This window comes from Strongylocentrotus purpuratus, unplaced genomic scaffold (genome assembly GCF_000002235.5).
Source record: "Strongylocentrotus purpuratus isolate Spur 01 unplaced genomic scaffold, Spur_5.0 spur5_scaffold_5, whole genome shotgun sequence".
Classification (NCBI taxonomy): domain Eukaryota; kingdom Metazoa; phylum Echinodermata; class Echinoidea; order Camarodonta; family Strongylocentrotidae; genus Strongylocentrotus; species Strongylocentrotus purpuratus.
In genome coordinates, this window is record NW_022145611.1 from 3,997,551 (window position 1) to 4,011,641 (window position 14,091).

Here is a 14,091-nt window from a genome sequence, read left to right on the forward strand (position 1 = left end):
ATATGTGATTTTGTGTTTCTTCTTCGAATTGGTAACATGTCAGGAAAATGCACCCCTTTAAAAGATAGGATTGAGAATAATCCACTACAAATAGAGAAACAGAAGGGGATTTGCTTTACCGGTATATGAGTAGAACCTACATATGCATAACATGTATATAATGTATAAGAAAATAGGATTAAATAAAAGTAATTGCAAATGGGAGAAGATGAGATTTCAGTTGTTTCTTTTAAGGGACTGGAAATCTTTACCAAGAATTTTATGATCACTAATGCTAAAGGATTATAATGGTTTTAGTGTTTTCCCGTGTAACTCGTCTCGACTTTGAAGGGAACACACATCCTTTTTTAAACTTAATTTTAAACCTTTTTTTTATAAAAAGAATGTGTTCTATTCAATTTAATTATTTTGTCCATCTTATTTTGTTTTCATTTAACGTCTCTTTTCAAATTTTAAATTTCATATTTTTTAATTGTATTTTATCATTAGTTTGCAACCATTTTTGTAAGTTCATTATTAATTGTTGGCATCTTTTTTTCTTATTCTTTCGTGCATTCCACATGAAAGAACATTCTGTCATTCGGTCAATTGAACACATTTTAAATTACACATTGCTCATTAATCACCGAGTAGGTCATATTAATAATTTAAGCTTAACCTTTATAAACTCAACACTAAATTTTATAACAATAAATAATACACATTGAAATATCAGTACAACTACTTTTATGAGATGGATGATTGCAAAACCAATAACTAAACTTACAAAAAAGAGACAACTTCTGAACCCTTATAACAATATAACGTATATTAAAAAAGATTTTCAGCCAAATATTCACAAATTCTCAATGTAATAACCTACATGTCAAACCTCAAAAGTATACATGACTTCTATTAGGAGGTATTGGGTAAACTGATCTGGTGAGTAGGAATATATTATCACAAGGTAGACATTGAAATACCTGCATACTTACGACGTGTGTGCGCGTCCCACGGTGAGGCCTGATCTGTGGAATAAAGAGGTTAAACAAATGTTGTATTAGGCATCTCAAAGGATATGATGGGCAGATAAAATCGTAAAAATAAACACAAATTAAACAATTTTGTTAGGTAAAGATTATACCAAGTTTATACATTAATTTCAAAATAGATTTATTTCTGAGTATGTAGACAAAATATAAAGACGTTTTTCACCTTTCAGCCCTACATTTTACATTATATAAACATTTTCCACATAGAGGATACATATAAATGGTATACACTCCAAAATGATGAGGACATGTGCAAACAAAAGCAAAGATGAAGACTCCCCATGTTTTGCCAGGTAATGCTATAATGCTATAAAGAATTAATACTATTTCAAACATATGAAGCCAAAATAATGAACAGTAGACATACCTTCTTGGAATAATTTACAGGCGGTCAAAGAAAGGGAATGGCCTCCGGCGTCTACCTCGACTGACCACACCCAGTCTTTCTTGACTACGATAGTACAGCGGGTCTGGTTTTGAGTGACCATGCACTACCCGTCTCGGCTTCCTCCCTACTACTCCTATAGCAAGGCGTTTACGTCCCGAGAACCTCAGCAGTGTTCGACCCAGTATCCCCCCTCGGTCTCCCCCCTGCTGCTTCTGCGAATCAGTCTGTAGGAAAGGAGAATGAAGTGAGTTTAAAAAATCATTTATACTAAGGGGGAAGTCCACACTTAAATTAAGTTGACTGTAATAAAAGCATAACAATAAAAATATGAAAGTTATGAATTTTAAAGCTGTCAGTGAAAAAAATGTGACATCATGCAAGCTCATCTCCTATTTGCTCTGTAGGCTACAGACAATTTCATGAATTTTCATTTTCTTGGATATTGATGACGGAATAGATACGTTTCATACAGGGGTTGCTTAACACTTGAAATGATAATACTTAGGGTAAATATTTGATTGAAACATTAATTGATTGCACCTTTAAAAATTCATAACTTTCTTATTTTTAATCGGTTTATGCCCAAACTTTCACTGACTGTTTCTCTCATGTTCTGATTCTAAAAAATACACTTAATATCATGGTGGGCTTCCCCTTTAATTTCATTATGAGCAAGATGTTTCTGTTTCAAACTTTTTTTAAAATAAATAAAACAGATTATGTTTTCAGATAAATGAATTTTGAAAAACCCCTATATCATTGTGACAAATAACAATCATACTATTTGGAAACCTTGGATGCATCTCAGTTCATTTTGATCCAACTGATCATTAAAAGTTGCTGCTATGTTGTAAAGTTTTGGCTCATTGTCAAGTCTTCAATTAAAAAAATTGTGTTTGGTACATTGAATACATTGCATGCTCATCTGTTTAGTTATTTTTTGTTGTGGGGGTAGGAATTGTTAAAATACTTAAAATTAGGAAAGCATATAAAAAAATTTACTTACCCAGGCTACAATCACACATTGCCTCGCCTCGCGGCAATCCGGGCCGACCTCCGCAGGTTCTGGTTTGCCCGATTGGCGGCACGACGTTGCTCTCTCTCCGCGGCGAGTTGAACAGCGGCGGCAGCTGCGATCTCTCGCTCTACCAGACGCGGTGACCTTCGTCTCGGGTGGAGTTGCTCACGCTCCTCCGCCCTCCTACGCTGTTCATCCTGCTGTTGGCGATGAGCAGGAACGACCTCCGCACGACCGTTCTCGCGATGCAACTTGTTGACTGTATAAACCAAACGAAAACATAAATGAGGACATGCTACTTAGTACATGCATGGCATTTCACAGATCACATTCAAATACACGATTCTCCATTTATTCTTGAATATACCCCCTGTCAATGCACCAACGTACACATTCAATGATCCCATATTACAGGGTAAAGGGGTAGGCTACTTTTCACGCAACAAAGTAAGGCCCGTACATACACAAAAATCTGGCCAGTATTGACTTTACACACCGGAGATAGGGGGTGCTTTCAAAGGGAGGCCATGCATATATGCTGCCTACCCTAAATAACACTGAGTGGAGGGGGAGGCGGAGGGGGGCAGTGTAATTAGTTTCAAAATATTTTGAATCAATATACATATGTACATGAATCAATATTTACTCTTCCATTTTTAATATTTTTACCAATGGCAATATGCTGCCCTCGATCCCTGGAAAATTCTGGATCCGCTAATGGTCTGGGCAAATACATGTAGATCTATAGTCTATGGTCCACAAGACGCCTTTTTAAAATGTAGATCTAAGTTACATGTGAGAGATTTACTTTGAATAAATGCATACCGTGTTGCGTGCAGTAGAGTTCAACAGCGTTTTCGTCTAGCGAGTGACGTCCACGCCGGCTGCAACGTCTGCCATTCCCATGAAGCCCAATATGTGCAGAGCACTGGACCTCGGCTGGCTGTCTGTAATAAAGGAAACATAAAACAGGACATATAGTCTATTACTACTAGATTGCAAATAATAGAATGCGAATATATAAGACAAAAGTGCAGATGTTGCAATTTTGGTAAGACATTCGATAGGGTAATTACAATGAATGATAACTTTCAACTCACTGAAGGGTCAATATCCTGCGTGTATTAAAGGGACTGTATCAGCAGTTTCCATGCGCAGAAGGCCATAATTCGCTGACACCAGACTTGGTGGAAATACCATTAATGGGGGTACAAATCTGCACACAGCAAACCCGTTGGCCAGTCAAGAATCCCCCCCCCCCCCCTCTGATTTCTCGGATAATACTCGAGAGTTTTCGGGTAACGGGGAAACCAAAGCATTACATAAGGTCTAATGGTCATAAAACTCAAGGCTAACCCGGGTGATTGACAACACCTGTTGTTGGGTAAACACCCGAACGGTGTCGAATTCTCCATGAGAGCTGACTACCGAGTTGGTAAATTCATTTTTAATTTAGAAAATAACTATATACATACTGTCGGTGTTGCCAGCACTCCTCCGGTTCATCAACAGGCAGGGGTGCCTTCCTCCTACAACGAGTACCCTCCAGGGTATTCATCACACAGTTCCCGCTGAACTTGTTGCCGTAAAAGACCATTATTACACAAGTGAAATAACAGTGGTTCAAAGCAAGCTAAGCGAAGCGAACGAAGCAAAAGCTAAGTAAATATCTCAAAACGACTTGTCTAGGACAGAATCTAGCAGAGAATGGTAAATTTCTTGCTTCCCATCTTACTCGAAACCTAAAACCGATTCGCGCGAGCGGTCTCTATTTGCATGTTCAATTGAAATACATCACGTGATTTGTTTATACGGCCAATAAGTGGTGAACACTAATTGTTCTCTGGCATGCGTGACGGAATTATTGCGTTGAAGGTGTTTCATTTGAATATGAAAAGAGAGGATGCGAGATAAGGGTGTGGTGTGTAGAGGGAAGTCATTCTAGCTTCAGAGTGACATCTGTATGTGATGGTTGCTATGGGTGATATTATGTGATAAACGATGTTAGGATGAACTATTATTTGTCTGCGGTACGATTGTATAGCAGACAAATGTTGTTTGTATCGTTAATGAATGCATACTTATGTTGGGCGGGGGGGGGGGGGGGGGGGGGGGCTGTGCCCCGATGGAATGTATATTTGCATAGGCAGCTCGTACAGGTGTGCGAGCTAATTCTGCTACGGAGACCAGGGCGTGGCATGAATTAGTGTGTAATATCATTCTAGCTTGAACTTTCAACAAGACAACTTTTATTTCCAATAAAAGTGCGTTGTGTCATGTAGTGTTACATCAGTGGCGGATCCAGGAGAGAAAAAAATCATGTAAAATCACGCGATTTTTACCTTTTTGGGGGGTTGGGCCCCCCCCCCCTGGCGCTCAAGGGGGGGGGGGGGTGCAAATTTTAAAATTTTCGAGGACCAAAAAAAAAAAAAATGTGCTCACTACCCCCCCCCCCCCCCCCCCCCCCCCCCCCCCCCCCCACTGAGCGACCTTTTCGGCTGGTTGAGTCGTTGCGATTTTTTTGGGGGACTCAAAAAAAAAAAAAAAAAGTGTCCGCTTAATTGATGTGCTATTGAGCATACCGTGCTACCAGGCAGGGGCGGATCCAGCCGGCGGCAGGGAAGGGGAGGGGGCCCAATTCGTGAGAAAATATTTAGTGGCGAAAATTTAAAAATCGCACTGGCCGAGAATTCGCTCAGTGGGGTGGGGGGAGGGGGGGGGGGAGGGGATCGTAGGGATATACTATATTTTTTTTTGGGGGGGGGCCCTTGAAAATTTGGAAAGTTGCATCCCCCCCCCCTTGAACGCCAGGGAGGGGGCCCATCTCCATAAAAAGGTAAAAATTAACGTGTCTTTACACATTTTTTTCCGGGGGGACCACAGGCCCACCGGCACCCCCTCCCCCCCCTGGATCCGGCCGCCACTGCAAGCACATTTTCTTTCCCGAAATTAAAAAATTTGGCCGACCTATATTTCGATGGCTGGGGGGTAAGGTCACTTTTTTGGGGTCACCCTTTTGCACACAAAAAAAGGGTTTTTTTCTTCTTTTTTTAATTAAAAATCACACACATCAAAAATGTTAGTGGGGGTTCGACCCCTAAATTTAATTTTTTTTTTTACCCCAGCCACATAAAGGTGATTTATTTCTTCATATGTGATTTTGTGTTTCTTCTTCGAATTGGTAACATGTCAGGAAAATGCACCCCTTTAAAAGATAGGATTGAGAATAATCCACTACAAATAGAGAAACAGAAGGGGATTTGCTTTACCGGTATAATGTATAAGAAAATAGGATTAAATAAAAGTAATTGCAAATGGGAGAAGATGAGATTTCAGTTGTTTCTTTTAAGGGACTGGAAAACTTTACCAAGAATTTTATGATCACTAATGCTAAAGGATTATAATGGTTTCAGTGTTTTCCCGTGTAACTCGTCTCGACTTTGAAGGAAACACACATCCTTTTTTAAACTTAATTTTAAACCTTTTTTTTTATAAAAGAATGTGTTCTATTCAATTTAATTATTTTGTCCATCTTATTTTGTTTTTCATTTAACGTCTCTTTTTAAATTTTAAATTTCATATTTTTTAATTGTATTTAGTGGCGAAAATTTAAAAATCGCACTGGCCGAGAATTCGCTCAGTGGGGTGGGGGGAGGGGGGGGGGAGGGGATCGTAGGGATATACTATATTTTTTTTTTTGGGGGGGGCCCTTGAAAATTTGGAAAGTTGCATCCCCCCCCCCCCCTTGAACGCCAGGGAGGGGGCCCATCTCCATAAAAAGGTAAAATTAACGTGTCTTTACACATTTTTTTCCGGGGGGACCACAGGCCCACCGGCACCCCCTCCCCCTGGATCCGGCCGCCACTGCAAGCACATTTTCTTTCCCGGAAATTAAAAAATTTGGCCGACCTATATTTCGATGGCTGGGGGGTAAGGTCACTTTTTTGGGGTCACCCTTTTGCACACAAAAAAAGGGTTTTTTTCTTCTTTTTTTAATTAAAAATCACACACATCAAAAATGTTAGTGGGGGTTCGACCCCCAATCCCCCACCTCCTGCGTACACGCCTGTACCTATCTATAGTACTCAAGTTATTTTGACCCTCTTAAAAAAAAAATTAGGAGTCCAAAGACAGAGAGAGAAAAAAAACTCCCTCTTTTAGAGTTTAGAGTTTAAAAAATTAAAAAAAATGATAATTCCAAGAGTTAACTATACTACTATAGTATACCCTTTGACTGAATTTATGTGACTTTATGCTGGTGCAACATTGAGATATGATTAAGAATAGGCCTACAATTAACATGACACGTTTAAATAATATCCAACTAAATGTTCTGTGATTTTTACAATGTAAATGTATATACTTTTAACTTGTGTCAGTGGCGGATCTAGGGGGCACAGGGGGCACGTGCCCCCCACCCCCCCCCCAAAAAAAATAGTGCTCACTACTCCCCCCCCCTGCATGGGGAGCAAAACAAAATAGTGCTCATTACCACCCCCCACCCCACCCCCACCCCCACCTAAGAAATCCTGAATCAGCGACTGTGTGTATTCAGTTCTGATGCTGCCAAGTTCATGAAAGCTGCAATAAAATACAATTATCTAATACGGTTTTTCTCCCGTCGTTCAAAATAAGCCCTTTTTCTCCAATCATAATGGTTTGCTTTGTTTTTGACCTGATATCATTAATTCTTTTATAACTGATAAACGTATGTTATTAATTTACATCATTAAATTATGTAAGCAGTGGCATAGCTAGTGGCGGGGCAAGAGGTACACCCCCCGGTCGAGTGTGAACCACAGGGACAGAAAAAAACTGAGCAAGACTAACATAAGGGTTCAAAAGAAGCTAGAGGGAAAAGATGAGAGACTGAAATGCCTCCACCTCAGGCACCTACCCCAATCAACAGGCAGACGCGGATCCAGGATTTCTTAGGGGGGCCCAAATTTAAAATTATTTGAGCCAAATATTGGTAAGTAATGGTGACCAGCAGTGACATAATTGGGAGGGGGCGAGTTTTCCCCTTTTACGTTTCATTAAATCATTAGAGAAAGAAGACGAATCGTTGTACCGTTCTCAACTCTTAATCCTTGTCTAAATTCAGTCCCCCCCCCCCCTCCCGCGAGAAGCGCGGAAGCTTCGACGTTTCATTAAATTATTATAGAAAGAAGACGATTCGTTGTACCGTTCTCGAAAATTATCCTTGTCTGAATTCAGTTCCTCTTTCCCTCTCCTGCGCGAAGCGCGGAAGCTTTAACGTTTCATTAATTCATTAGAGATAGAAGACGATTCGTATTTCCATCCTTGACTCTTAATCCTTGTCGAATGTAGTTCCATCCCCCCTCCTGTGCGAAGCGCGGAAGCTGTGACGTTTTGTTAAATTATTAGAGAAAGAAGACGATTCGTTGTACCATTCTCGACTCTTAATCCTTGTCTGAATTTCAAAAATGTTCTTTATCTACTCGCTTTTCTCCCTACGTCCTCTTCCATTTCTCTCCTCTCTTTTTTTGGCCGGCGTTTTAGGGGGGGACCACCCCACCGCCCCCTGGATACGTGCCTGCGGTCAAATGAACATATGTTGATACCTTGTCCGCCCCAGAAGCTCAGGGATTTAAGGCAAAAATTTACGGTCAGATTATCATTCAGGGGTCCGCCTTGGGGCCCTAGGCGGGGTCCAGGGGGCAGAGCCCCGGAAGTTCAGTGGTTTTAGGCATGCAATTACGGTCAGATCAGCCTTATTTTGATACCTTCTTATTTTGTGACACTGGCAGGACACTGTTTGGCGTGGGGTCCAGGGGGCAGAGCCCCCAGAAATCAGGGGTTTTAGGCATTAAATTACCGTCAGATGAGCATCTAAGGGCCCGCCTTGGGGCCCTAGGTGGAATCCAGGGGGCAGAGCCTTGGGGGTTTTAGGCATTTAATCATGGTCAGATGAGCATATTTTGATACCTCATTATAATGTGACACTGCAGTTAACTATTTTTTCTTTCTTGCTCTCTTTCTTTCTATTTCTCTTTAATATGCTTTTTCAAAAAAAGTGTGGGGGGAGGGGGGGGGGGGGGGTTCGAGGATCCCGATCCCCGCCATTCCGTGGGCCCTGACATCTAGGCATCTCAAGAAGGATTTTCTTGCCTGGCTGTAAATTTAGGAATTGGTCATTTTCCAACAAACGCATAAAAAAGTAAAATTTACTTAAAAGTGTATTTCCCCAAGGACCCCCCCCCCCCCGGTCTACACCTTGTTGGCGGGAAAATTGCAACTGATATCCCTTACCTTTCTTCATTCTCTTTTTTTCTCTCTCTCTCTCTTCTTTCCCTTTCCCTTCCCTTCCTTCTCTCTCTTTTAGATTTGCTAGGGGGGGAAGGTCATTTTGGCCCCACCCCGCTCCACACATTGTTGGCGGGACTACCCGCAACTGATATCCCCTTCTTTTCTCCCTTTTCTTTTCTTCTTCCTCTTTTTTGTTCTCCTTTTGCTCTCCTCTTTTCCTTTTCCTTCCTTCTCTCTTTTTTTAGCGGGGATTGGGGGGGGGGGGGGGATATACAACTTGTTGGCGGGAAAATTGCAACTAATATCCCCCTTCTTTTCTTTTCTTCTTCCTCTTTATTCCTTCCCTTTATCTCCTCTTTTCCTTTTTCTTTCCCTTTCCTTCCTTCTCTTTTATTTTTTGATTGGGGGGGGGGGGGGGGGAGGGGGAGGCAACAGCCTGGGAGGCAAGTCCTTTCACCCCTCCCCCGATCTCCTTCTTCCCTCTTTTCTTTTCTTCTTCCTCTTCTTTTTTTCCCTTTCCCTTCTTTTCCTTCTCTCTCTCTCTCCTTTTTTTTTGCAGGGGGGGTGGGGGGGGCAAGGCCCGCTCGGCCCCCCTGGATCCGCGCCTGCCACTATGCACCACCACTCTCCGTACTGGCGCAGCAATCAACACTCTTTCTTATAAAGGACAATTAATGATTCTTTTTTACTCCAATTGTGGATGTTATACAATTTATTAATCGTCGAACCGTTTATCATACTCAGAAAACATGAATCATATTCTAATTGCCGATTAAGCTGGATTATCAATTGATTTTCTTGAGCATCTCAGAATCATGTCCTCACACGAATATCCCGATTGATGAGACAAATTTACGCCCTCACCGGCCGAAATTTTGAGGCTGCCCCTTCTAAGATGAACGTCCTCGTTTCATTGTTAAAGAATTTATAAGGTTAACATTTCTCGGCACATGAAATAAAACATTGACATGTAGGTACATTCATTTAAAAAAATATATCTTGATCTAACTTATATACATCGTCTGCTTCCTGTGAAAAAGAACATGGTCAAATTTCAACTACAGTTCAACTTGAGAAGAGGGTCTTAAAATGGTTGTAGACATTACAAAATACTTTTTGAAAAATATAATGTTTATTCAGTTCTTATTCAGTGAAAATCATGCTGTATGGCGGTAGAATTTGCCATACACATTTTTCGAAAAATATACCACATTTTGTTGTTTTTGATAATTTTCACAAAATGTCATATCTAATAATTTTCCAACAAAAGGTGATTGTCTTACTAATTATGACATCTTGTAACGTTCATCATGCCCTAAAAGGTCTAAATTCATGCAAAAAGCTGGCATCCTTGAATCTTTAGAGCAAGGAATAAAGCATTTTACCATCTGCTTTCTGACTCTTTTATTGAAAAACCCACATCACAGAAGGAGCTTAATCACAAAGCTCTCAATGCATTATGTGCTGCTCGGAGCCAAATAGCAACAGCCATTGCCCCAGGATCAGGTCGTCCTAACTGGTCTGGGTTGACGTATCTTGCTCTGCCAGCTCTGGCGGCCATCATAGATGTAGCTTCAGCACTTTGCTCAGCAGCCTGTTTAGGATAGAGAAAAATGATAGGTTGAGATCTGAAAAGTAAAGATCTAGTAAAGCTATAAAGGCCAAAAAAAAATCTGAATGGATTGGTTTTCACTCCCTCTATTGGTTCCCCCTTTTTATTTCTCATTGTGTCCATCGTGCTTTTTACCCATACCACCCCCTCTATTGGTTCCCCATTTCTCATTATCTGTTTCCACCTTGCTCTTTACCCGAACCAACCCCTCTATTGGATACCCCTTTCTGTTCCTCTGTGTCCATCTTGCTCTATACCCATACCACCCCCTCTATTGGTTCCCCATTTCTCATTATCTGTTTCCACCTTGCTCTTTACCCGAACCAACCCCTCTATTGGATACCTCTTTCTGTTTCTCTGTGTCCATCTTGCTCTATACCCATACCACCCCCTCTATTGGCTCCCCTTTCTCTTTAACTGTGTCCATCTTTTCTTTCTCTCTCTCTCTCTCTCTCTCTTCTGTCTTTGATCAAAATGCTAAAGAAAAAGTTATTTTCTGGTTTCATGGTTGTGAAGGATTTTAATCATTTCACATGGGACAATCATCCTATTGGAATACAAACATGATATCTTCACCTCAAAAATGAATTTACTTCCGACACTCTCATGTATATAAATGAGAGTGAATGATACAATCATCCTGTCATCTAAAACTGATATCCTAAGATCCTTTTACCAGTATGCATAACTATCTCATAGTCTAATCTCTTTTTTCATTAATTATGTCACTCCTTCAATGATTCTTCCACTCCCTTCAAACCCACATCCCCCAAATGTGTACATCTGCACATGCATATCAGGAGAATAAGAAGGTATTTCTTTTCACTTGGATGAACTCACATTGACTGCATCTTCCAAGGTCTTCATAGAGTCCGAGTTGTTAGTGTGGCCTTCCTTCAGTATCCTGTATGCTGCGTCAAGCGGATCCAGCTGATGAAAATAATCATAAAATATTTGTTAAGAGGGACAAACACTACAGAATCTTGGTTGTCTAGGACTACAGTTTATGCCTTTACTGTGAAAACTTACAAATTAGCCATACCCCTATATTACTCTGGCTCTTACTTCCGTCTTAGTCTTTTTCTTCTTTTTTAAAATAAATCTTTCTTCAGATAGAATCAAGGATAACATCATACATAAATATTCATAACAAGCACTTAACCACATGTTTAAATGAGATCAAATCAAATTATATTCCTGTAAATCAGTAATAATCTTCCTATTGTCTTAGTCTTCATTTAGTTATATCTGTATTATTTCAAATGCAACTGAACTAAAACAAACTTGTGCTTATCTTCTACATTGATTTTGATTAATAATTAATGCATCTTATATGCACAGGTTCCCTCTCTGAAACATAATTCGAAATCAGTCACTGTTGATGATAAAGATGCTTGATGCTGTTGCATGAATATCACAGTTTGATTCTTGCATGCCTCTTAAAATCATGTGCAAGAGTCAATGAACAAAATTGCTGAGGGGCGCACAATTTCCACATAATAACAAATTTAACAAATATTTTACTGATAAACTTTCAAATATGAATATACTGATCCAAAACAACCAATGATGTGTAATCGTCCATGACCTAGCATCGTTTATCCATCCATGAATGAACCTGCATTCAATCAGCAGATGTATTAGATTTATTTTATTAACAGAAAACCAACGCTCCTTCTCTCCCCTTTCCTTTTCTTCTCTGCAAGTCACTCTTCTGCTTTTTTATTTTTATTTTTATTGTTGTATCTAAGTTGAGGGCTGTGGGCACGTCAAGCTACATTGCTTATTCTGTAGCCCACTTGCATCTAATGTATGTTAATTATGCATGCATTCAATATATTTGTTTAATTTTGTATATTATCTGTATAAAATTATATACACTTGAAATATTGTATCAAACCATATTATGTTCATGAAAAAATGTTTGATGAAAAAAAAAAAGATGCAGAAACCAATAAATAAAATAAAATCAAATAAAATAAAATCTATTATGACATATACCATGGTTCTGTCCCCAACCTCTGCTTTGCCATACTTCATAATTCTGTCCATGCCTTGCCTGAGGGCTTCCCATAGGAAAGAAATGAGCCTGCCGCATACTCCTGCGGCAGACTTGCCGCAGATCTGCCGCAGACCTGCCGCAGACAGTCATCTTTTTCACATGCAAATTAGTTTTGCCGCAGACTTGCCGCAGACTTGCCGCATACTCTTTCAGTATGATGAAGAGTCTGCGGCAGGTCTGCCGCAGACTTGCTGCAGACCTGCCGCATACTCTTTCAGTATGATGAAGAGTCTGCTGCAGACTTGCCGCATACTCTTTCAGTATGATGAAGAGTCTGCTGCAGACTTGCCGCATACTCTTTCAGTATGATGAAGAGTCTGCGGCAGGTCTGCCGCAGACTTGCTGCAGACCTGCCGCATACTCTTTCAGTATGATGAAGAGTCTGCGGCAGGTCTGCCGCAGACTTGCCGCATACTCTTTCAGTATGATGAAGAGTCTGCGGCAGGTCTGCCGCAGACTTGCTGCAGACTTGCCGCATACTCTTTCAGTATGATGAAGAGTCTGCGGCAGGTCTGCCGCAGACTTGCTGCAGACCTGCCGCAGACTCTTCGTCATGAATATTCATATCTCATATAGACCTGCTGCAGACCTGCCGCATACTCTTTCATATCCAGTACGTGGCAATACAGTATGCATGTAGAAGAACCAGTGATAATTAAGTGATTGATACTTCATAATCAATATTGGCAATATCGATATTACCAATTAGGTAATACCAATATATATCGATATTACCAATTAGGTATATTCTATTCTCAATTGTATTAACTTCATCACATTGATCATTTGAAGTGTATTCAAGAGTAACATTTAAAGTGACACAGGCTCGTACACATATATATACTAAATATGTATATTGTTTCTTGGTTAGTAATCATAGTTTCTTGGTTAGTAATCAATATATCTATTGCTTAAACGTGAATGTAATTGTAACATGATCAGACAAAATAATCTATTGGTTAATAATGGCAAAAGGAAAATAGAAATCACAAAAATGATGTGCATTGTCTTAATTTGCTTAACAAATCATGATAAATGTATTTTTCTGTCACACGTGTAAAGTAATAATGAATATGCATGAGATGATTGGTTTCAATTGGCCCTATTAGACTTTAATGGGATTTCCTGTGGCAGACCTGCCGCAGACTGTTCCTGTGGCGTACTGGTATGCGGCAAGTCTGGAGCAAAGTTTCGCCCTGCCGCAGATCTGCCGCAGACTGTTCCTGTGGCATACTAGTATGCGGCAAGTCTGCAGCAAAATTGCATCCTGCCGCAGATCTGCCGCAGACTGTTCCTGTGGCATACTAGTATGCGGCAAGTCTGGAGCAAAGTTTCATCCTGCCGCAGATGTGCCGCAGACTGTTCCTGTGGCATACTAGTATGCGGCAAGTCTGCAGCAAAATTTCATCCTGCCGCAGACTGTTCCTGTGGCATACTAGTATGCGGCAAGTCTGGAGCAAAGTTTCATCCTGCCGCAGATCTGCCGCAGACTGTTCCTGTGGCATACTAGTATGCGGCAAGTCTGCAGCAAAACTTCATCCTGCCGCAGATCTGCCGCAGACTGTTCCTGTGGCATACTGGTATGCGGCAAGTCTGCAGCAAAATTCTTTCTGCCGCATACTTCGGCATACTCTTTGCCGCAGACTAAAAGTCTGCGGCAGGTCTGCGGCAGATCTGCGGCAGGTCTGCGGCAGGTCTGCGGCATACTTT

At 40.7% G+C, this 14,091-nt stretch overlaps 2 protein-coding genes across 2 annotated transcripts; both read right to left on the reverse strand.

Moving 5' to 3' along the window:
* Window positions 1-461: 461 nt before the first annotated feature.
* Window positions 462-4,266, reverse strand: LOC115929744. The gene is made up of 5 exons (XM_030999687.1): window positions 3,913-4,266; window positions 3,263-3,384; window positions 2,426-2,696; window positions 1,399-1,643; window positions 462-1,007 (listed from the first exon to the last, which is right to left on the reverse strand). The coding sequence occupies exons 1-3, from the start codon at window positions 4,032-4,034 to the stop codon at window positions 2,437-2,439; spliced, it is 504 nt and encodes a 167-aa protein (XP_030855547.1). The 5' UTR covers window positions 4,035-4,266; the 3' UTR covers window positions 462-1,007; window positions 1,399-1,643; window positions 2,426-2,436.
* Window positions 4,267-9,986: 5,720 nt separating this feature from the next.
* Window positions 9,987-12,392, reverse strand: LOC754849 (triokinase/FMN cyclase). Its single transcript, XM_030999722.1, has 3 exons — window positions 12,321-12,392; window positions 11,160-11,249; window positions 9,987-10,301 (listed from the first exon to the last, which is right to left on the reverse strand). The coding sequence occupies exons 1-3, from the start codon at window positions 12,369-12,371 to the stop codon at window positions 10,146-10,148; spliced, it is 297 nt and encodes a 98-aa protein (XP_030855582.1). The 5' UTR covers window positions 12,372-12,392; the 3' UTR covers window positions 9,987-10,145.
* Between the last annotated feature and the right edge of the window lie 1,699 nt (window positions 12,393-14,091).

Excerpts from the sequence above, each read along its gene's own strand:
- LOC115929744 (XM_030999687.1), bottom strand. The coding sequence starts at position 4,034 with ATGGTCTTTTACGGCAACAAGTTCAGCGGGAACTGTGTGATGAATACC. Across the intron at positions 3,385-3,912 it reads GAGTGCTGGCAACACCGACA|ACAGCCAGCCGAGGTCCAGT; the intron begins GTATGTATATAG and ends CCTTTATTACAG. Across the intron at positions 2,697-3,262 it reads ACTCTACTGCACGCAACACG|TCAACAAGTTGCATCGCGAG; the intron begins GTATGCATTTAT and ends TGGTTTATACAG.
- LOC754849 (XM_030999722.1), bottom strand. The coding sequence starts at position 12,371 with ATGGACAGAATTATGAAGTATGGCAAAGCAGAGGTTGGGGACAGAACC. Across the intron at positions 11,250-12,320 it reads AGGTTGGGGACAGAACCATG|CTGGATCCGCTTGACGCAGC; the intron begins GTATATGTCATA and ends TATTTTCATCAG. Across the intron at positions 10,302-11,159 it reads CCTTGGAAGATGCAGTCAAT|GCTGCTGAGCAAAGTGCTGA; the intron begins GTGAGTTCATCC and ends TATCCTAAACAG.